The 22,734-nt window shown below is 47.4% G+C and overlaps 1 protein-coding gene across 1 annotated transcript; it reads right to left on the bottom strand.

The window, feature by feature from the left end:
• Positions 1 to 400: 400 nt before the first annotated feature.
• Positions 401 to 22,734, bottom strand: LOC142589696 (uncharacterized). The gene is made up of 6 exons (XM_075701241.1): positions 22,169 to 22,734; positions 19,347 to 19,571; positions 13,803 to 14,021; positions 9,653 to 9,877; positions 6,401 to 6,646; positions 401 to 1,620 (listed from the first exon to the last, which is right to left on the bottom strand). Exons 1-6 carry the CDS (start codon positions 22,610 to 22,612, stop codon positions 1,192 to 1,194), a joined length of 1,788 nt encoding a protein of 595 aa, XP_075557356.1. The 5' UTR covers positions 22,613 to 22,734; the 3' UTR covers positions 401 to 1,191.

Genomic DNA, 22,734 nt, shown 5'->3' with positions numbered 1-22,734 from the left:
TCCCTTCGTACTTCCATGCAAAATTTTGCATGGAAGCAGCCCAATTTCGTCGCTATCTGAAACTACGCTTTTTATGTTTTCCAAATTATTTTCGCCATTGTCCTTCGGAGGCGCAAGTAATCGTTGCTTGGTCCTTTGAATATCTGCACGTTGCTCTGTTTTCATTTCTTGTCATTGCTCTTCCATTGTTACTTCACTAAAGCTGCAATTATCTGTTCCTGTGCCCCAGGCTTCCGCCCATGGTATGCCATGCTTGCGATCCTTAAAAGTGGTATTAAGCGAAATGTTATGAAAAATTTGATGCTGTCAACGTAACAAAACATAACCGCACCAAAGACGACAACCGTTATAACGTGAACTTCGAAGGCATCGAAATAGTAATCTGTAGTGTGGTTGGGCGTATTGTTTATTACCATTTTACAACAAATGCTCTCTCATAATCAGCACCGTTCGCACGTGTGGAGCCGGTATAAAAACTCTGCCGCACCATGACGAATAGACGTCGAAACCACGTGTTATATTGCCGTCGCTTTAGACTTGGCAACTAAAACCTGCCCGCCAGTGGCGGAAGGTGGGCAACCACCCCGCAATCAGATAAGTACTAAGGTAGACGAATAATTCCAGCTGTGGGAAAATAGAACGCAGAAGCAAGCGCGAAATAGGAATCTCAATCAAAAGAAAAAAGAGAAAGATACCTCGGGGCTGGCTGCTTCGTCTTCCTGAAAGTGAGCACAACATATGTTCACTATATCATATTCGCGGCAATGTGCGCACAAAGAGTCATTTCAGTGTCCTGCTGGCTGCAAAGGTACGCGGATGTGCCGGCGTAGTGAGGGAGAAATGTAATTGTCCACAAGCAGCAAAGAACAAGTTCTTCAACCAGGAAACACACATTCGTTCAGCGGGAACGAAAAAATTCGAGCGTCCTTACTAACACTGATAAGTGGTCAGGCTACATCAACTTGCAACAGTCACGTAAAGCACAAACATCATTGTCTGCGGTCTTGTGCGCATAATACCGCTTTTTTCTCCAAAACACGAGATGACACTTTGAAGCGTAATTAAAGAAAATCCTCCGCAACACGCACTCCGGAGATATCGGGAACACGTGACGCGACTGCACACAAACGATTTCTGCTTCTATTTCTATCTCTCTCTCGTTGTAACCTTCGTTGTGTATGAGATTCTGATTCATTGTCCGGAAAGCTCTTGCATCTTTCGGACTTTGTGGTGGGTGCTCAGCCTTTTTGCGCTGGACCTTATAATACCGGACAAAGCGGGCGATTGCGCCAAGCTGGGGGGGCCGCTGGCGGCACTGTCGGTGAAAATTTTCTTCTTGGACTTTCTACGATGGCGGCGGGTAGACTTGCCGATGTTCGACGTTGTCTCCCGCGGCAGTAGCGCACTCTCGTCGGCGGCCGAGTGGTCCGCGCTGTTGGCACGTGGGCGGGACATGCCTGCCGCGACGTCATCTCCACCAGGCGGCGTTAGCGCTCCCTCTCTGGCCTTGGCTCCGCCGCCGTCAGAGGCCGCTGCTGTGCCGCCTCTAGGGGGCGCGACGTCGGAACCAGTGGGCAGTGGTGGCTGGCTAGGCTTGGCTTCGTCTATCCCTTCCAGTGGCTGACGTCAGCGGAGAGAAGACGGCGTAGCCATTCGTTAAAACACTTGACGGAATCGAACCGTGAAACGGCCTTTCACAAAATTGCGCGAACAGTGCGGCCGGGCCTAAATGTAACGAAACCAGGCAAAGCGAATTATCATCTACATAGGGCAAGCGAAGCTTACTGACCCATACTCGTGTGGAGTAATTCGCTCATACCGAACGGACCGTCGGGTACAAACAATCATCCTCTACACAGGGCACGCGAAGCTTACTGATCGATACTCATGAAAAAGTACTCGCTCATACCGAACTGGCCGTCGGGTACAAACAATCATCCTCTACATAGGGCACGCAAAGCTTACTGACCGATACTCATGAAAAAGTACTCGCTCATACCGAACTGGCCGTCGGGTACAAACAATCATCCTCTACATAGGGCACGCGAAGCTTACTGACCGATACTCATGAAAAAGTACTCGCTCATACCGAACTGGCCGTCGGGTACAAACAATCATCCTCTACATAGGGCACGCGAAGCTTACTGACCGATACTCATGAAAAAGTACTCGCTCATACCGAACTGGCCGTCGGGTACAAACAATCATCCTCTACATAGGGCACGCGAAGCTTACTGACCGATACTCATGAAAAAGTACTCGCTCATACCGAACTGGCCGTCGGGTACAAACAATCATCCTCTACATAGGGCACGCGAAGCTTACTGACCGATACTCATGAAAAAGTACTCGCTCATACCGAACTGGCCGTCGGGTACAAACAATCATCCTCTACATAGGGCACGCGAAGCTTACTGACCGATACTCATGAAAAAGTACTCGCTCATACCGAACTGGCCGTCGGGTACAAACAATCATCCTCTACACAGGGCACGCGAAGCTTACTGACCGATACTCATGAAAAAGTACTCGCTCATACCGAACTGGCCGTCGGGTACAAACAATCATCCTCTACATAGGGCACGCAAAGCTTACTGACCGATACTCATGAAAAAGTACTCGCTCATACCGAACTGGCCGTCGGGTACAAACAATCATCCTCTACATAGGGCACGCGAAGCTTACTGACCGATACTCATGAAAAAGTACTCGCTCATACCGAACTGGCCGTCGGGTACAAACAATCATCCTCTACATAGGGCACGCAAAGCTTACTGACCGATACTCATGAAAAAGTACTCGCTCATACCGAACTGGCCGTCGGGTACAAACAACTCCGCTTGTCTGCTGCCACCACCATAAAGCAATGATCCGTGATCCCTTCGCTAGAGGAAGGAGTTTAACAGCTTTTGTCATGCTTCCTTTTTTAAGCATGCATACGGTAATGCTGCTAAGCGTGCAGGAAACGTATCAAATGCAAAACTTAAGCATATCGATACGCAATCCTCTTGAGGCGTCATTTCTAGTGACCTTGAGGAATGGGCTAAGGCACCAGCAAAATTTACTGCCTTTTAGGTTGTTTTGTATTCAAAAATTGCATTGCTTTTTTGCTTCTCTTATTCTCTCAAATTTGTATAGAAGGTAAGCATCACAAAAGCTTAACTTCCCTATAAGCAAGTATGGCTATATCGGTTAACCTGAGAGAGAGACAGAGAGATATGGCAGAGAGGAAAGACAGTGAGGTCAACCAGACGAGCGTCCGGTTTGCTACCGGTTAACCTGATATATCGAACTAATTGTAGGAACATAAGCCTTATCATTATAACCAGTTTCGTCTATAGTATTAATGATATTAACTGTTTCAGAGAACCCATCAGTAGAGTTGCGGCTACCTTATTATCGCTTTCTTTTTCTGTCGATTGCGCCAATGAAGGCATAACAGCGCTTTTTTTCCTCAACCTCGGATTCAAATGACACTTTCATTTACCCTTTTCCTAATTATCTTCAACACCTCAATTTCAACCACAGCTAAGTTCTCCTATGCTTTCTTTGGCTTCAATTTGGCTTTACATAGTAATAATTAACAAAAAGTGAGCCCTTCAGTTTCTGCTCTTCTCGTGCATGTTTGAACAGAACAAGACGCGATGAAAACAGTTATAATTTTCCATCGTATCAAATTCCACGATTTTAAAAGCGATGTACTGCCAAGTTCAAAATGCCGTGTTTTATACACTGTGGTCGTGGTAGAGTGCTGGTGGCCACAGCTAGACTGACGACAGTGGCATGACCTAGTAGTGATTCCGCGTAAGATGTAAATCAAGGCATCGTGTCTGTGCGTTTTGACATCTAACGTATGCCGTTTACGGAATTATGCCTGTTCTTGCTGAATTTATATCGCAGTTGTGAAGTTAGGAATACTGTGCTACAACTTTAAGACCTTGCTAAATTTTCAGTGATATTGAGCATTGTATGTCACATTCGGTGTAGTTATTCCCTCTCTCTCTCTCTCTCTCTCTCTCTCTCTCTCTCTCTCTCTCTCTCTCTCTCTCCTGGTGCTTTTAAATGTAACACATTTAACTCAAATCAAATTGGTGGACAATGCTGATATAATACACACCCCTCCCAGGTATATAAATAATTTGTGGATATCTGCAAAACTCAAGCAAAGAAGGCAATGATTTGATGCAAGTTGCATCAAATACGTCATAATTGTCATTCAAGAATCTGCACTGGATGTGTAGCGAGAGCCTTCCTGCGTTTCACACCTGTTAGAATAAAAAAAAATATTAGAATAAGAAATAAAGGGTCAACCAAGCGTCGATGATAAAGAAGGTAAAGCCGACGCATCTGGTGGTTCAAATGATTCGATGAACAAATGTTGATTGTATATCTCTGTTCTGTCTCTTCTTCAAGCTCATTACTCGCTCATTTCTTATCTTCTTCGTATCGTATTTCCCGCGCAATTACGTAGACCTTGCCTTTTTTTAGTGTCGACGCTTGATCGTTTTTTTTTTTTCCCCGTCTATTTTCTTACCAAGAAGCTAAGTGGGCTTTGCCTCAACATGCATATATATACGGCAGTGCACCCTTTACAGGCGTACAGTGCAATCTGGTTATTTACTAAATTGGTGCTAATTACGCCCGTACCGCTAATCTTACCTATCCTGCAACTAATTGTCGCTTCTCGTCTCGTTGAGACCTATATTTTGACACCTATTGCGCCTCGCTACTATGTTTTGTAGGCACGAAAGGGCTGTTTTTATTCTTCTAAAAGTGATTACGAGACACCCGGATCCGAGATACGCAAAACATGTGTGAAGCCAGCTAAGAAGACCTGGTCTTCAAGAAATAAAAGTTGACCCGAATATTACACTTCCTGTTTAAGGTGAAGCTCCACAAAAAAACTAATACAATTTATTTCGCTCGTTCGTTTACACAGCTCAATTCTGTTCCTGCATGGTGGTTATCATTTGTGTGATTACTTTATAAGTCGCAATGGTATTATGAAAAATTGTATTCGAAACAACGTGCCCAGACAACCTAGTTACTCAGCTTATTTCTCAAATCTCATATTCTCTGGACTTTCGTTGCGGACTCGGGCTCCGCTGCAACAATTCTTTTTAGAGCGCAGCTTTTAGGCGCACGTTCCTACGTCGAACGTCGTCGTGCCTCCGCGTCGTACCTCGTAATCGAGCAAAATGAGCACAGCGAAAGATGAAAGCGAACGCGAAGCGCAGCGGGAGATGAAAGGAAAGAGCCCGAGGAGGAAAGTGGAGGAGGAGGCTACAGTGAAAGCATGAGGCGGAAAGTGGAGGAGGAGCGGAGGCGAAACGGCCTGCGCATGCGCTGATTCGCCGGCGGCCACGGCATCCGCAGCCGCGTTGGCGATCTCATCAGCGCTGGCGAGGGGGAGCCAGGGTGGCGTGAAGTGGGGACGACTGAGCTCGTCCTCGGCGTTAGCTCCTGAGGGCAATCCGCGGTACCAGCGTGTGTGATGGCGATCACTGCTCCGGTGGCACGATTTCCCCGTGACGAAGGGCCGCTCTCGTCGTTGGTTGAACGAAAGCAAGATAATAAAAGCTTTGTTCCACGCAAGATGGCTTGTTAGGCGACGATGGCTGCGATATGGTGCCAGAGTAGCGCGCGTTGTCTGTGTGGAAACAAAGCGCTTTATGAGCGGAGGTATGTCTGCGGCGACTGCTGTGCATCGCGCCCGCACGTTACCCACGCGCTGCCTCTCGAGATCTCCCGATCAGCGAGGCAGTTGCGCCACCCTTCGCTCCGTTTAGAATGTGCCACACGAGACAGATTTTCCGCCCCAACTACGCTACTCACAGCGTTCCCTTCCTAATATAAACCGCGTACCTATATAATCATAATACAAAATATTGACACGCGAAATAAAAACACGTATAGAGCCGCGATCAAATTTCACATTTGGGAGTATCGTAATCCTTGGTGAATTTTTTTTCTTGTGGCTTTCTTGTGTGCCTGATTGTTTTCCATAGATGTTTGTTGCTGCATTCCTTCTTTAATTAGTAACTTTCGTCACTGCTACTTTTTATCTTGACAGAAAGGACGCCGACCAACGAGATGTGGCTTCCCAAGCATTAAACGCTTCGGCATCCATGTGAAAGCTTAACACTTACAGTTTTTGTAAACAACGCTTGTGTAGGGTATCCGAAACTTATAACGATTGTTAACGACAGAATTATTTTGTTCGTTGTCGGTCAATTTTTTTCTGACCTCAATTTAATATCCAATCATAGGGAATTATCGGAAACCATGAGTTTCAATGCATCCTAACTGCAATTACGCCTTTTCTGGACAGTCTAGGCACCAGTAACTAGTTACCTAACTAGATAACTAGAGAGTGTGCTCATTGCTACCTATAACGCACCTTTTTCTCGCCGGCAGCCTTAACCTTTGGCTCATCCTCCCGCTCGTCCGTAAGGGTCGCCGCAGACGACGCCCTTCTGGTCGGGCTGGGCTGACCAGGAATCAATGGATTCTTGTGTGCCTTGGCGTCCGTTTCCACGACGCCGCCATCTTTGGCATGAGCAGCGTCCATCGTAGGCTTCGCTTCGCCTCCCTGCTCGGTCGGCGACGAGGCTTTGCGGTTGGAGGTAGTCTCGTTCGAAGCAACCTGTGGAAGCACAGTGAGCGCTTAGTGAGATTGAGACAGGTATTTTGTTCAAGGACAGGCAGAGAGGTCGGCCTTAGCTATTACGCTTTACCCTGCCTAGAATGTATTTAGTTCTACAAACTCTGAAATCGATTTCAAAGGACATCCTGGAAGAAGTATTAAAATAATCGCGTTGAGCCCTTGAAATCGCAGCGAAGGGTGTGAAGCATAACAGCGTTTCCGCAAACAAACAGACAGGACTTTTTCAAAACGGTCTTGATTTCACCGCAAATGTTTCAAAATTGAAATAACAAAACTCCCATTGTGCCTCGAAGAAATTCCAAGTGCAATAGCTGCAAATAGATGCAATAGAAATGGCACAGTGCTTCTGATATATTGTTTCTGGGATTTGCTTCTGCAATATTAATTTTTGAAACTACTCGCTGGCTGAGAAATTGCGCGAGTACCTTTTTTTTAGTCTTTCCCTGCAGTCTAACAGCATCATCGAGTTGTACAAAATAAATTTATGCTCTTTCTGCATGCAATTGTTTCTAGGTTTTGCAAAAGGACGTAATTCGGTTCAAATCATCGTACGGTGTTTTATTTATTTACACCGAAGCTTAACCGAAAGTAAACTGCTTTTGCCGAAGCGGAACAGCAGCCGGAAAAAAGTCCGTTTTGATACAACTGCCGTAAGCCGTAGCGCTGGTCTGTGCCGGTCTGACTTGCCACGCCACTTCAGAAGCAGCATGTGCGGTATTAAAAAAAAGAAAGAAAAACGATGACTGACATTTCAGGAATTCACGAAAGAGCGGAAACGTACCGCGACTAGTTTTTCTGGATTGCCAACGCGCGTCTGGTGCTGATGCTTACCCAAGTCTTTGAGCACAAAGCGGAGGAGGTGTTCGTACGTTAACAAGTTTAAGTTTACCTAAGGTTTGAAAGGAACGACGCAAACTGGCAGCCAACAGTGACAAGCTGGAGAAACATCCACGGGCAAATATATCACAACGTCTGCACGTGACCTGATTCTGTTGGACTCCGCTTGTCGACCGACGGGTGAAAGTGTGACAGGAAAGTAAAAAAAAACACAAGAACAAGAGCTGGACGCCTGCGTCAAAAACAGGGTTTTTGTCCTTACCTTGAAATTTCATCTCGAATAGATGGGAGCACGAACCGTAAAGACCTCAACAATTTTTTTTTTCTCACCCGAAAAATTATTTCCTGTATGTACACCTTTTACAGCGAGCCGTCTGCGCAGCGCGCAGCAGTGACCACCACAATCCCGTCGCCACTGAATGCCTTCTTAATCGAGAGCAAGCAGGCATCAGCGGTAGGCTGCCACTACATCATCAACGTTCCGCCGAGAGGCCTGGAATCGCTTTGTACCAATCACATAAAATGTGGAAGGGCAGAAGGAAGACGTGCTCTGTCGTGAACTTCAAGGACTGCGACAAAGACTTGAATGCTGCGGGATGAAACTGTGTGCGAGCTTCATCGACTCAGCTGCACAAGGAGTGCCCGTGTTCACGACAATTCGCCATGCACATCTTTTCGCAAGGTGAGCAGAACAGGCTCTACCACCAGCGCTGTGTAGCCAACTGCCAGCAATGACACGCAGCCGATTGCCGGAAATGACTTCCATGTTAACACCACCTGCAGCAACAACATGCTGCGTTACCGCAACCACTGGCTCGAAATATCCCGGAATGTTTAGCTTCGAGAAGCAAACAAGTCTGCGCCACGTGATCCCCATGCAAGTGCGACTGACACACTCGACGAACTTCACTTTTCGTAGCAGCGATGTCAAACGCGAAGTAATTGGGGGTTACCGCGAGTTTTCTTGTGTTTCTTTTTTTCTGCGCCGTGAATCAAACAGCAGGTGAGCGATCACTCGGCACTTGCCGCAGTTTTGCTGTAATGAATCAGATTGCGTGTAATTAATCAGAAAACCATTGCCTATTTATCTGATCGGCACTGGCGATGACAATCACGGCAGTCTGAACCAATCACCGTGGTCGGAACAGGTCCAGAACAGACATTTCCTGCGCGCGCACACAGGCTTCAACCTGAACGAAGATGTTTTAAATACAGTGAATGAATACAACAGGCGCACGGCCTTCACAGACCTACAAGTATGCCGCCGTAAGGACTTGAACATAGAGGGTAAAAGCAATCATCCCGCTGCTACATTCGGCACCTTCACAGCCTGTAAGCTTGCACACTATTGAGATTGCAGCGCAGACAGAATCGATGAATGAAAGGAATACTTACACTGCCTCTGCAAATTTGGCCACACTCCGATATTGTCTACCCGCTCAATGCTCACCGTGGTCGCCAAAATAGCGGCCGTCTGAGCCGTGCTTGTGGCCGCCGCCATGGTCGTTGTAAATAAGCGAGCAAGTTCCAACCAGAAGGCACTCAAAGCGGGCACCGTCACGTCGTAAGCTAACATGGCGGCGCCCACGGGTGTGGTGCCCTAAAGAGGCCGATAGCTTAGCCTGTGACTTCAGTCAACAAATATGGGTATGCCATAAAACGTGTATTTGTACAGACATATACATATTTCTCATTAATTCGTATTGCATAATGCACATATTTTATGAGACCGCAGCCAGGTAGGTAATCGTTATGGTACCAGACGGTTCTATCATCACAGTTATCGTGTAATGATTTGTCCGATGAAATAAACATTTCGTTTTCGAAGTACCCTAGACCGGAATTCGAGATAGTCCCACATAGTTAAAGTTAGGTTAAAGGTAAACCTAACCTAGGCCACTTCGGCACTTGCGGACAGTGCCTCCATCTACCTTCTATTTACCTATCTCTCTAATCTAATCTAATATATCTATCTGTTAGCCTATCTGTGTAAAATTTATATATTTATCTGTGCAATCAAATTGAATCGATGTATCTATCTAACGCACCCGAGACATATAAATGGGAAAGGTGAAGTAACAGCACGGTATTCAACGCATTCAGAGACCATCACGCAAAAAAGCCGAGGACCATAGCTGTAGCCCTGACCTGGACCATGTCGGCACCGGTGGACAGGGACTCGAGGATGTGGGTCGTCTGCACCCTGACCGCGTGGCTCACGGCCACCGAGGCCTTGCGGGCGGCGTTCACGAAGCGGCGTCCTGGAGACATGACGCCATCTGCCGGGTGGTCAGCGGTCGCCGTGGCGCGTAGATCGCTGTCGCACGGCGGCTCCTCGGGTTCGATCTCCTTCTTTTGATCGAGGGCTTGAGTCTGTTGAAATAAGAGAACTCGCTTAAACGAAACCGCTCACCTTTCAAGGTCCATTAACTAACGTAGATGAGAATTCGATAGGAGGCAAGAAAACTGAAGTGTCTGCACGTGGGATGACTGAAAACAATAAAGCTAAGTGCTATTAGCTAAGAGCGTGGAGAAATTATAAAGCGTCCCCGTGGGCTTTCGTGGAAGAATGGACCTTGGCACAAGGACACTGGATTTGCAGGAGAGAGCTGTTTCGCCTCCTCGCGATCCTTTCTTCTTTCTTTTTTTTTTTTTTTTGAGGACACGGACATATTGAGCGACCGGTGACGTTTAGCAAGTAGTCACCACTCCTATAACGCAGTTGATAACCTCATTGGATAGGGAGTGACTCCTGTTTGAGTCCTAATACATCTGTATGCTGCAATGCACTGCTTATCTACGCGCATGTGTGTCCCCGCACGTTTAAAGGAGATGCTTGGGCCTAGAAATTCCCGACAACCCGCCGTGGTTGCTCAGTGGCTATGGTGTTAGGCTGCTGAGCACGAGGTCACGGGATCGAATCCCGGCCACGGCGGCCGCATTTCGATGGGGGCGAAATGCGAAAACACCCGTGTACTTAGATTTAGGTGCACGTTAAAGAACCCCAGGTGGTCAAAATTTCCGGAGTCCTCCACTACGGCGTGCCTCATAATCAGAAAGTGGTTTTGGCACGTAAAACCCCATAATTTAATTTTTAAATTCCCGACATACCCTTGCAAAACTAGATCCACCCTGCCCCCCCGCCCCCGTAACTAGCTCCGTTCTCCTCCCTCAGGGGTGAGCACGCGAAATTTAGAATAATGTCGAATAGCGCTCGCTAATCGATCTGTGTTTGATTCGAGGTTCCCTGTTCGAAACTGGAATATTCTTTTTTATTATTATTCGACTACAAGAGATAAAAGCATTAATTTGTTTAGAATGTCAGAATGTCTAGCTAGTTGATAAGGACTCGTGTTAGAAAAAACGTTGGGCTTGCAGATACTGGCACAATTAGAGGGAAACCATGCCCGTCTGTGTTTTCCCTTTCCTATGTTTTGTGTCCGTATGTGCACACCTAACTTTTTTTTTCTAACGCTTATTTGTGCGTCCGCGGAGAAAGATAAGTGCAAATGGTGACAGTTACGAATGAAAAGATAAGTACAAATGGTGACAGTTGCGAATGACAAGATAAGTGCAAATGGTGACAGTTGCGAATGACAAGTGCAAATGGTGATGGTTGCAAATGGTTCTGCTGCAGGATAGCCGTGGTTGCTTCGCGGAAGCACTTGTTTCTGAGCAAACCGATGGAGCAGGTTGCCTGTGCTGAATAAATTCCACAGGTTCGTTAGGAATATCTTGATTTTAGGCAGCCCACGATTTCATTGTCTCTGTTTAGGTAAAGCGAATCCTGTTGCAGTCTTACTATGTTTGCACGGCTTTAATATTGTGCGCGGTGGTCAAGTATTACCGCGATTTCCCTCACCGAACACAACATTTTACGAGCATCTGGGGAGGGTTTACGAGCATCCAGTGCACTGGTGCAAAAATAACTAAAAACAGTTGTCATTTGCAAGGCTCCTCAGTTCACCGGGCGTCAGTTGCGAGTGGCATTACATGCACGTACCACCAGGTTAAGTAAGTAAGCCATCTTTATTTACTAACCAGACTCCACAAATATTTTTCACATTCCTTGGCTTAGACATAGGAAATGTTCGTCACTCGAGTCGATGTTCTAAGGTCGTTTTTGTCGATTATGTGTGATTGATTCTGAGATTTCACTATCCAAGCACTCCTCACACTTCGAATAAAGCTGCCCCCGAAAGAACTCCCAGCGCCAAATTCAAGTCTTCCTTGCATACGGCACCACCGATGTATAGCTAGCGTTACAAATTTACCGTCCGCAAGACCTAAGAAAGCGCTGAATATTCCCACATGCTTGGGCATACCTGGTATAGAGGTTTCCAGGACGTAGGAGTATGTACGAAAAACGAAGTGTTCGATCATATGGGTTCTGCTCCCACCGGCGCCAATATGTGCACTTTCACTTTCCGAAGACATTATCAATTCTACACTTCAATAAAAACAATAAAAAAAGTTTTTGCTATGCTTTCCTTCACTACCTGTTGACTTAAATTGCTTGCGGCTAAAAAAAATCAGGCTCCTCAGTTTCCCCTTTTCGTCCCGTTTACAACGTTCTATAGTATGCTTTTACTCGGTAGGGCCCCAAATTCCGCGACCATTTTTCTCAGATCCCGCGGTCCGTAAACTTTTGACGCAGACTGCACGCGCCCTTCTTCTTGACTGACCGCTTGAGGTGTAGGGTGACGAACGCTTGCTAGCGAGAACGCAGATGTTATCGTCATGGCGAAGCTGCGGTGACGATTGTGGCGCCATCTAGCGCTCATCGGAATAAATGAATGCCTTTGCCTCGAAAACATTGGTGCGTGATATTGTGTTTGTTTTCCGGCTTTCTTGATTATTGTTGCGTAACTAGGAGTTGGGCACGCAAGCGACTTCGTTCAAGATGGCAGAAACCAGTGCGAACGTAAATTATAGCTTGCTGTGAAAAGAAACACGTGCTGAAGCAAACATTTAGTGTGATTACACCTCTTGGAGGCAGCTATGACACACAGAAGGCTTCATACAACCGTGTTTTCTAAGTATATTTAATCCTTTTTATGAAGCCTCCTGTTCTTCATATGTGCCTCCAAGACGTGTGACAAGGTTAAATCTTGCTTTTACGCATCTTTCTTTTGATAGCAAGACATGCTCAGTGTTTTCACTAGTTTGTGCCATTTTGTCTGAAACCTGTTGCGCGTCATGTGTCTAAATACACAAAAACAAACCAAAAAACAAATAAGAAGGCAGACTCAAAGGCGCGTACAATTTAGGAGGCAAGATACTTTATTCACTATGTGGACGCTAGCTCCCCCTGCTGGTAAATACTTCTGCTGTGAGCTCAGATTCGTAACAATACCACATACAAAGCAGGACACAGCCTTCAAGACACGCAGCTAGAACAAAGGCAAGGCCGCTTTTCACAATGTTGATATTTCTAATAGAAGGATGACTCAATGATCTTGTTTAACAGTAGAAAGGGGTGCAAGGGCAATGACGCCAAGTGTGGGCTTTAAATAAGTTGTAAGCCCTAAGGGTTGTTCACCTTCCACCCAATGATCAGCTCATGAGCATTTTTACATTCTTCCTTATCTGAATGAGGTCGCTGCGCTCATGGATCGGGTAGGGCGCTCTCCGCACTGCATATGTGCCCTAGGGACGGGTTTTTCAGTTGCGTGCTTTCGCTATAGCCACAGACAGCGCTGGATAGCATTTGTTGGCAGGATGATCCTAGAAGAATAGAACTTAGTAGCGAGCATTTCATATTACATGGCTTTTCATTTTATGAGAAAGCGACGTTTGTTACTTCCTCGATGCGAAGAGGAAATATCTAATAGGATCTTTCTATCCCGTCATCTATCTACCTGTTTTGCTGCTCATTCATCAATCTTCCAGTCGGTCAATCAGACAGTCAGCGTGCGTGAGTACGTGCGTGCGTATGTGAGTATATCTCTGTCTCTCTGCGCATGTGTATGTGTGCGTAGTGAGTGTTTCTCTGTGTGCGCCCATACGTGTATGTGCATGTGTGCGTGTATGTATATGTGTCGTGTGCGTAGGTGTGCGTGCGTGGGTGTGTGTGTGTGTGTGTGTGTGTGTGTGTGCGCACGCACGCACGTACGCACGCACGCTCGCGCGCGTGGATCAGTAAGCCAGCTTTTCTCTCCGTCCATCTGTGTCTGATCGGCATCTGTCTGCCTAAAGTCGTCCGGAACGGCTGTTTCAACAAAGAATCAAGTCCCCGGCCCCGGATTCGGCGCATTCCGAGACACCGGCAAAATACAGAAAAGTCGGCAACCCTCACATTAACCCCTTCGGCACCGGATGACAGGACCTCCAGCATATTGGTCGCCTGGTGTTTGACGGCGCGGCTCACGGCCGTCGAAGCCTTGCGTGCGGCGTTCGCGAAGCGTTGACGAGGAGACTGGGCGTCCTCTGGCGACTGGACGGCGGACTCCGCGCCGGAGCGAGCCCTGTCGGACTGCGGCACTACACTTTTCTTGCGATCCGGAAGGGCGTTCGTCTGCGAGATAAAGGAACTGACCTAAACGGTTTCTGCGTACAGTGCAAGGTACGCTGACAACTATACTCCGTTTCATACATCAGGAGCAACGCTGTGGAGGCTAGGGATACTTTTTCCACTTCGTACTTAGAAACAGCTCGGTGTTTCTTACCCGATTTTCTGGGAAAATTTTCTTTATACAAACTGTTCTGAATGAAAAAAAGGAATTTACTCTTAGAAACAAACAAACCATTTACTCTTACGGCTGCTAACGCATTGTCTTAAATTAATTTGATTTTCGTTGTTTCTTTTCGTTGCCTGTCGCGGCAGCCTCACGTGCATGCTCGCGCGAGCAATCCTCCTGGCGTGCAACGAAGCATAGACGGGAACGCGCGGAGTGATAAATTTTTGTGACCGGACTTCTTGCGTAGCATCCACAGAATTGCACCTGATGTATGAAGCGGAGTATATAGAACGGTAACATTTGGTGAAACGGCAAGAAAACAAATGGTTTTTATGTGTGGCGAAAAAAATAAAACAGAACAAGAGACTCGTATGTCATTGTGCGTCTCCTGTGTGACTCCGTAATGCAATAGCGGCATGCCTCTCGTGTTTTGTTCTGCACCCACCATCATTCACATCACCTTCTTCCTCGGTCCACGGTTCACGTTCGCCCTTTAACTGTGCTACTGGCGTTCTGATTCCATCCACTCTTGACTCTTGAACCTGCAGCTACGTCACCAGCTTCCGCTCGCGATGCTCACAATCTGTCTCGGTGCTCATGTGTAATCACTGCAAATTGCTGCAACTACAACACCACATATAGCTGAAAATTACCAACATGTAAATTAACAAAGCCGTTCTGAGCTAAAGGGACAATGCTTAGGCAAATCCAAACATTGTCACATATCCCCGATGTGAGCTGAGCCACCATACTCGCAGTTCCTGTGCAAACAAAGGCAATAGTTCCTCGGAGTACCTCGTTTAACCGGAAGCCTTAGCTCGGGCCCAACTCCGAGGCGGCCTGTTCAAATACGTGTAAAATGCAAAAACGCTTTTGTTAGATAACCCCTGGACTGATTTTAATGAAATTTGTTGGATTTGAGCAGCAAATTGAATTCTAGTGACTGTTGGAAGCGGAATTTCGATATAAGGCCTGAATTTTCGAAAACAAAATTCAAAAATTCGAAAGTTCGAAAGTTCGATTTAGGTGCACGTTAAAGAACCCCAGGTGGTCAAAATTTCCGGAGTCCTCCACTACGGCGTGCCTCATAATCAGAAAGTGGTTTTGGCACGTAAAACCCCAAATATTATTATTAAAGTTCGAAAAAGAAATATAAGCACGAAGTTTACAAATTATTAGCTCTGCATCAAAAAGATATCGCCGTTCTGTAAACGGCATCCATTAGATCCCTGAAAGCGGACAAATTCGATTTGTCATTTTATATATTACGTGAACTTGTTACGTTGGTTTCAAGGGTTCTGCAAAAGCTGTATTTCCATGCTACTGAAATTTTTTTATATCCATGTGCAACACATCAGTTTTCTCCGCTTTAGATGTACGATCAAATGCAATTAACAGAATTGTTACATTATTTTCCCTTGCTGAGTTACAGAGTTGTAAACATGATAGCTTCGTTTTCTGAAAATTTTCAATTTTTTCAAACTTTTAACAAAAAATTGAGGACCTAAATCAAAAATTCGAAAGCAATAATCACTATATATTTTAAATTTTCTTTTAAATGCAACAAAGCTCGTCAAATTTGGTACAGTGGTTGCCGAGAAAAACGAATTCTCCTTTTACATATATTTAGGTAGGAGCACCCGAACTAAAGCTTCTTCTTAATTAACCCTGCTTTGACTTGCGGTCGAATATCGCAGCGTCGTTGGAATCTCGGAGGCCACGCTACTTGGCAGGCAGCACTTTGACGAGTGACGAAGCTTCAGAGCAGCGTCGCTTTTGCGCATGTCGGTTGCATAAACAGCTTGGCCCCGGATGGTGCAATAGTAATTGCTTGTTAATTCATTTAAATAGTATATAAAATCAAAGTAACACCTGACCGGCAGCCAGAGCAAGGGCGACTGGGTATAACAGAAAGCGAGATATATATAGAGAGAGAGTGAGAGATGGGGGAGGGAGGGATAGCCAAAGTATGTAATTTACGACCAGGGGCAATTATGACAATCATGAACGACCAGGGGAAATGACTAGTTATGAAACCACATAAATGGTTCGTGACTTCGATAAATCGTTCACTTTGCGCGTATGGCGCTGCAGACAGTACTCGTTATGCGCTCTGTACACCGTTCCATATGCACTGTTTCTAGAGAAGCCTGAGCATGAGACCAGGCTGCTTTGCGGACATGCTCCCAACATGCCATGCACACACTTCGTGTTCACTTGATCGGCTTTCGCAATCTAGCATGTGTTACCCAATCTGCTCGCTGCTATGAAGCCTTCTCCAGGTACTCCGCCGCAGATGCGCAAAACGTCCGTCGGCGCCTCCCGACTCTAAGCCTGTGTTCTATCAAGCTAGGCTAGAAACTGTCTGTCTGGCTATCAACGCAATAGGGACATATTGTCTCTGTACAAAGGCCCTCACCGACTGCTGTCTTCCGTACTGTGGCTCTATAGTTACATACGAAATTGTCCCAGTTGTACCTCATCTAATGCCTCATCTGCCGCGCATACCAGTTACGTTGTGCATGTCGCACTCCTCAAGCATTTAATGCGAAATCATTATATGCCCCATTACGCGAAAATCCGTAGGCATCGTCGGCGTGACCGAAAGATGGTACCAAAAATGGCCGAGGACGCAAGGAGTAAAAACGTGTCAAAAAAATTCAACGATGACCAGGATACTCCTTAATGAGGAATTTGAGCGCAGCTCTACACGTGTTTTCATTTCGCGATATACTGGCTGGCGCGGACAATCCGTGTCGTGCGGCACGTTGCAAACGGAGCGAAATGCGGTGCGACTGCCTCGCCAATCAGGAGGTTGCGAGAGGCAGCGCGTGGGCGACGTGTGGGTGCGATTCACAGCAGCCGCCGCAGACGGACCTCCGCTCACGCAGCGCTTCGTTTCCACGTATGGTATCGGTGGACGCGCTCGCCACATGCCTTATCGATAGCGTCGTCGGTGAACAGACGACGCGATACTCTGGCGCCATCTCGTAGCGGTCGTCGCCACATAGCCCACCTTGCGTGGCAATACGCTTTCCTTCACACGCCTTTGTCATGCCTTCCTCTGGCTCTTTTCTCCTCCCGCTCTCCTCGCTATAGCCGTCTTTCATCCCCCGCTGCGCTCCACGTTCTCTCTTTCACCCTTCGCTGTGCTCGGTTACGTCGAGAACGCCGACGCTCAGAGCAAGAACGGGTGCCTAAGATCTGCAAACGTCTGACGTCAAATTTTTCAGGGAAGTTCCTGTAAACAAAGTAAACTGGCGGCTTTAAAAAGAAAATCTGGCAAATTTAGGTATGGGTGGGAATCGAGCCCGGGCCTTCGGGATGCGAGATGAGCACACTTCCCTGACGCCACGGCGGCTCCACGGTTCTGGCTGAGTCATGATGTGCCTAGTAGAGATGTAATATTTTACGAAATTTTGAGGGGCATGAAAAAAACGGGTTTCTTTCATGCTTCTTTCTTCAGAAAAATACTAAAATTGATGAAAGGACGATTGCGTACGGAGCTATGTAAAACCCGACACATTTATTTCTCTAACGCAGAAAAGAATGTAACTATTACATTCTTGCGTCACAAAAGTTTCAGCAGAGCCTCCGGGTTCAAAATCTAGGCACGATTTCATGTCAAGGCATTGATTTCGCATCAAAGCGTCAAGACCGACATTTGTATCAATCTGTGTGCGATTCATTCCCGCTTGATGCGTCAATGCTTCGCTGCGCAGCGGACGAAGACTTCCGGACATTGAGGTTGGAGTGCACGTACACAAGTTCATGCATGCGATTCCCTGCAAGCCTGTTGCGTAGCGTGGTGTGCACGTTTCCAAACTCGGACCAGTTTAGTTCACATGCCGCAGAAGAACAGGGAATCTGTAGTACGCGACAGGCGAAGGGGCTCAAGGGTTGGTTGAAGCGAAGCCCTTGACACCACGTGGATGGATCCAGGTGCTTCGCAGACCCCGCAAACTCTTTCTTTTGATCAAAGTTTTAGATACGTAGAAAGGAGTCTCATCGCAGCAGAAGAATTATTCAGGGAAGCTGCCTTTTTTTTTCAATTTTATCTTGGTTGAAAAAACACGAAAAGAACCTGTGTTTTTGCGAAACTTTCAATGTTTCCTTTTCAACCGCTTACATCTCTAGTGTTTAGTGCATGCGTCATTGCACACGTCACGGCGCAACCATCTGGCTGACTAAAGGTGTGGCCTTGTGCCTGCGTCATCGGTCACGTGACGGTGCATCCAATGCCGAATAGGTGGCGCCACGCCACGAGTGTAAAACACACGAGTGCGTCCATGGCGTTCCGAGTCTACAAACGGTACTATGCTTTCGCATTGTACCGTTTCCCATTCCCACGCATTCCAACGTAAGCAGTGTTAAGTACATCTGCCAAATTTTTACTCCCCCATTAGCATAGATATTTAGACGGGCGGGACAGAGCTGCCGAGGATAACGCTCCGTGCATATTGCGTGCTTCTCTTGGGACGATACAAGCGTGCGCCCCGACGAAGAAGGTGAACTGTCCATGGGGCTCGATCTGTCTGCTGAACTGGTGAGCGCAACAATTGCGTTCGAAATGTATGTTGTAAATAGTCACTAGTAGAATTATAACCTTGTTTGGGATACATTTTGGTAAATAATGCCGAGATACGAATGAAAAAGGAGAAGTAACAATCTCGGTACTCAGCACATTCAAGGACCGTCACGTGATATCAAGAAAAAATTGAAAGGGAAAAAAAAATTGTCATCCACCCGAATCTTAGCACGAAGCTACGAAGGAAACGCGTACAGGTTTCTCAGAAACAAAGCCTCGCAGTCACAAAAAAGATTATCGTCCTCGTCCGGGATTTCTCGAATTTTTTTTACGGATGTCTTCTTCAGCTGCGATGCTTTCCTTCTGTGAAACCCTTTGGGTTTCCTTAGTATCCTCGTGCTGCAATTCGGGTGGATGGCAATCTTTTTTTCCCCTTTCATGTACTTTCCGCCCTCTTGGGGGCTTCCGCAGAACTGATTTGCCAATATAGAGTTTCAGGTTGGAGGACGCAAGGGGTCTGCGCATGCGCAGTGCCGTAGCCCCCAGTTCTTGCGTACGGAAGCCTCTTGCGTGCCCTAACCGAAAACTCTCTAATATCAGGGAAGGTAAGCCCCACGCTTCGTAGGACACTAACCTGAACTGCTTCGCTGCCGATGGCCAGGGACTCCAGGATGTTGGTCGTCTGTAGCTTGACGGCGCGACTCACGGCTACCGAAGCCCTGCGGGCGGCGTTCGTGAAACGGCGTCCGGGTGACCCGCCGCCCTCGCCCGCAAGCTCAACGGACGCCGCGCCACTGTGAGGCGTACGGGACGGCGGCTCCTCGGTTTCGGTTTTCTTGCGATCCGCAAGAGCCTGTGTCTGTGGGAGTAAATGAACTGAATGGAATTCGACAGGAAACAAACAACTAAACGAAGTGTCAATCGATTCGTGTGAACAAAGCAAAAAAAAGGTTGGAGTAGTCGCGACGATTGCTCACAACCATCTCACTGCCGTCCGCGGCGCGCCAGGCGCTTCTAGCCTGGCACGGAGGAAGGAAACTCAGGAGAGGCCCTGACGTCACTCTTCGTGAAGCTAAAGTGAACTTTAGCTTCACAAAGACTAACTTTCTGCCACCCCCTGCTACGCTTTCCCTCCCTTGCAATCCAGTCCGTAATCCTTAATGGCCATCGGTTATCTTCCGTCCTCATTACATGTTTTGCACATGTCCCCATTTATTTTTCTTGATTTCAACTAAGATGTCATTAACTCGCGTTTGTTACCTCACCCAATCTGCTCTTTTCTGATCCCTTAACGTTACACCCATCATTCTTCTTTCCATAGCTCGTTGCGTCGTCCTCAATTTAAGTAGAACCCTTTTCGTAAGCCTCCAGGTTTCTGCCCCGTACGTGAGTACTGGTAAGACACAGCTGTTATACACTTTTCTCTTGAGGGATAATGGGAACCTGCTGTTCATGATCTGAGAATGCCTGCCAAACGCACCCCAGCGCATTCTTATTCTTCTGATTATTTCAGTCTCATGATCCGGATCGGCGGTCACCTTGCTATAAAAAGTACTAAATAAAATATCCCCGCCCAACCACAGATGGTTAACTAGTGAAGCTGAAACGTGCGGCCCCGGTGTTTACCACTGGGTTAATCCCGACGGTTCACTAAACGACGGCTTGGCAGGCTGCCGGATCATCGGTATATGTAGTTGCTGCTTGCGCTTGGCTGCGCGAGCCTGTTATTGAGCCCGCGCTGCAGCATCAGCACGGCATAGAGCAGCTCGCTCCCGGTTCTGCTTGCGGCGTTGCAGGTCGAAAGCTGCCTGCTCCTCAGGGGTACGTATGACGCGTGGCATACCCATTTCTGAGCCTGAGATAAACTGCTGCGCGCGAGCACGGCTGCGACGGACAGCAACGACGTCGCTACTGGTGCTGCCAATCGCGCGCCTTTCTTTCTCTTTCTTTTTACGCGCATGCGCACGGGGTTGCGCCTGAGCTGTTTTCGGCGTACGAGCGACCGACCGTCGGACGAATCGGCTAGCCATCTTCACTGTAAAATTTTGCGTGCTTCCAGATCTCGAAGGCACATATGGCATACAAGATGCTTCAGGCAAAAGGCTTCGAGAAAGAGTACAAGTACTGAATCTTGCAATGCAATTAGGATGTCCCACTACAGTATGTCCGACTACGCGCCGTCGTCACTGAGCGTACTGGGTAGGAACCGTCGCGTGGATAATGATATTAGCATATATATGTTAGTGGGGAAAATATTGTATATTACATGACGCTTACCCATATCGGAAAGTGACAAGTGTCGCTGTCTTGGTTCATAGGGAAAATGCCTCTATATATCTATTTTTCCGTTTATCTGCCTTTATGGATGATGAATGTCTCTTTCTATGTAAGTCTGTCTATAGGGATGATTATATTTAAGCTTTCCGGAATTTTTAAACGTCGCTTGTGGCAGATCGCATAATTCCTGCCCTCGAGCTAGATTATCCGATAAGCGGTCATTACTAGCACGAGAAAATAAAAGAGATTATCAACTAATTTACAAGGATTTAATTAGGTTCTTAATTCCTTTACGGTATATATTGCAATTTACTCGTTGTATCCCGTGAGTTGGCACGATTATCCACTTGAAATGGATCTGCAGGATGGAACCAGTTGCGAGATATTGTATCGCAAAGTGTGGGATGAAATACAAGGGTGTTCCAATTATTTTTGTGCTTCAATGCATAAAAGAGCGTTTTGTTAAACAAGTAAGTGAAGCACAGTGCATTTTTACTGCGAGTTTGATGGCACATATCGCCAAACTGGTGTTATTCTTAAATGCACTTCATGGGCGCACTGCTGAAAACACCTCGGCCCTTCTCATCTGCCGGGAAAGAGTAATCGAATTCCCTCGTCTAATGACCTAGAGAGCACGATGTTTTAATTTAAAAAAAACGGATCTTGGGTGTGCGTGCAGTGTGCTCATACATTCGGTGAGCTCAAACATGTAGTGCGATCAGACATGCAAATGTGCTCCGTTATGGAGTGTGCCCTCACATCCACGGGGCCAGTTGTGAGTTGTAAAATAGGCACATTCGTTTTCTTCAACCTCCTGACCTCAAGTCTCCTTACCAACAAGCAGCTCTCGACAATAGAGACGGACGATGACGTGAGTCCGCTTAGCACAGGCTAGCCGGTATATATATCGGTATAAATACCGGTATAAGTTATACCGTGAGCCCGCTATAGCACAGACTAGCTATCATGCTGTAGGCGCTCAAGCGGCGTAGGCAAGCGACCCTCTGTGTGACGCCTGCGTCTCCGAATCACGAACCTAGAACCGGATCACAACTGTACGTACATGCGCATACAGGACGTATACAGCTGTCCGAACATGATCGAGTCGCGACTACGGATTTAACGCATTCCTGGACGCCTCCACAAAAAAATAGAGGACCGTCGGTACGCAGCCCTTACCTGAACCCCTTCTGGGCCGGAGGACAGGGCCTCCTGCACGCTGGCCGTCTGCTCCCTGGCGGCCAGGTTCCAGCCCACCGAAGGCCTCGGGGCGGCATTCGTCAAGCGCCGTCCGGGGGACATGGCGCCTCTAGCCACCCGCTCGACGGACGTTGCGCCGCTGGGAGGCTTGTCGGACGCCGGCTCAGCGGTCGGCTCGGTTGCATGGCGATCTGCGAGGACCGGTGGCTGCGTAATCGTCGCGGCGCCTCCCGTCGTCGTCTGCGGTGGGTGCGGAACCTGGGCGACCCCGCTCGGTGTCCCACCACCGCCGGACGCTTTCTCGGGGGAAGGCGTCGGCCCGTACTTGCGCATCAGCAGCCACAGCACCACGAACAGCGCGATGGCGCCCATCAGGATCAAGGCCATGAGGAGGACCTCGCTGTATGGCTCCATGGTGTCCATGGTTTGCCAGCCACCGAGGACTAGAGTTTGCGTTGGGGCACGTATAGGAAACGTCTACGCGTTCTTTTCGACAGTGAAAAGGCTAGACTCGAACGCGTGCACCAACCGCCATTTCTTCTTCT

Source organism: Dermacentor variabilis, chromosome 8 (genome assembly GCF_050947875.1).
Source record: "Dermacentor variabilis isolate Ectoservices chromosome 8, ASM5094787v1, whole genome shotgun sequence".
NCBI lineage: Eukaryota > Metazoa > Arthropoda > Arachnida > Ixodida > Ixodidae > Dermacentor > Dermacentor variabilis.
This window is presented reverse-complemented; position numbering and strand designations above follow the sequence as displayed.

Bases quoted from the DNA above. Each gene is read 5' to 3' on its own strand.
- LOC142589696 (XM_075701241.1), bottom strand. From the start codon at position 22,612: ATGGACACCATGGAGCCATACAGCGAGGTCCTCCTCATGGCCTTGATC. The intron at 14,022-19,346 runs GTTAGTGTCCTA...TTTATCTCGCAG, and splicing joins TCGGCAGCGAAGCAGTTCAG to ACGAACGCCCTTCCGGATCG. The intron at 6,647-9,652 runs GTCAGGGCTACA...GTGCTTCCACAG, and splicing joins CCGGTGCCGACATGGTCCAG to GTTGCTTCGAACGAGACTAC.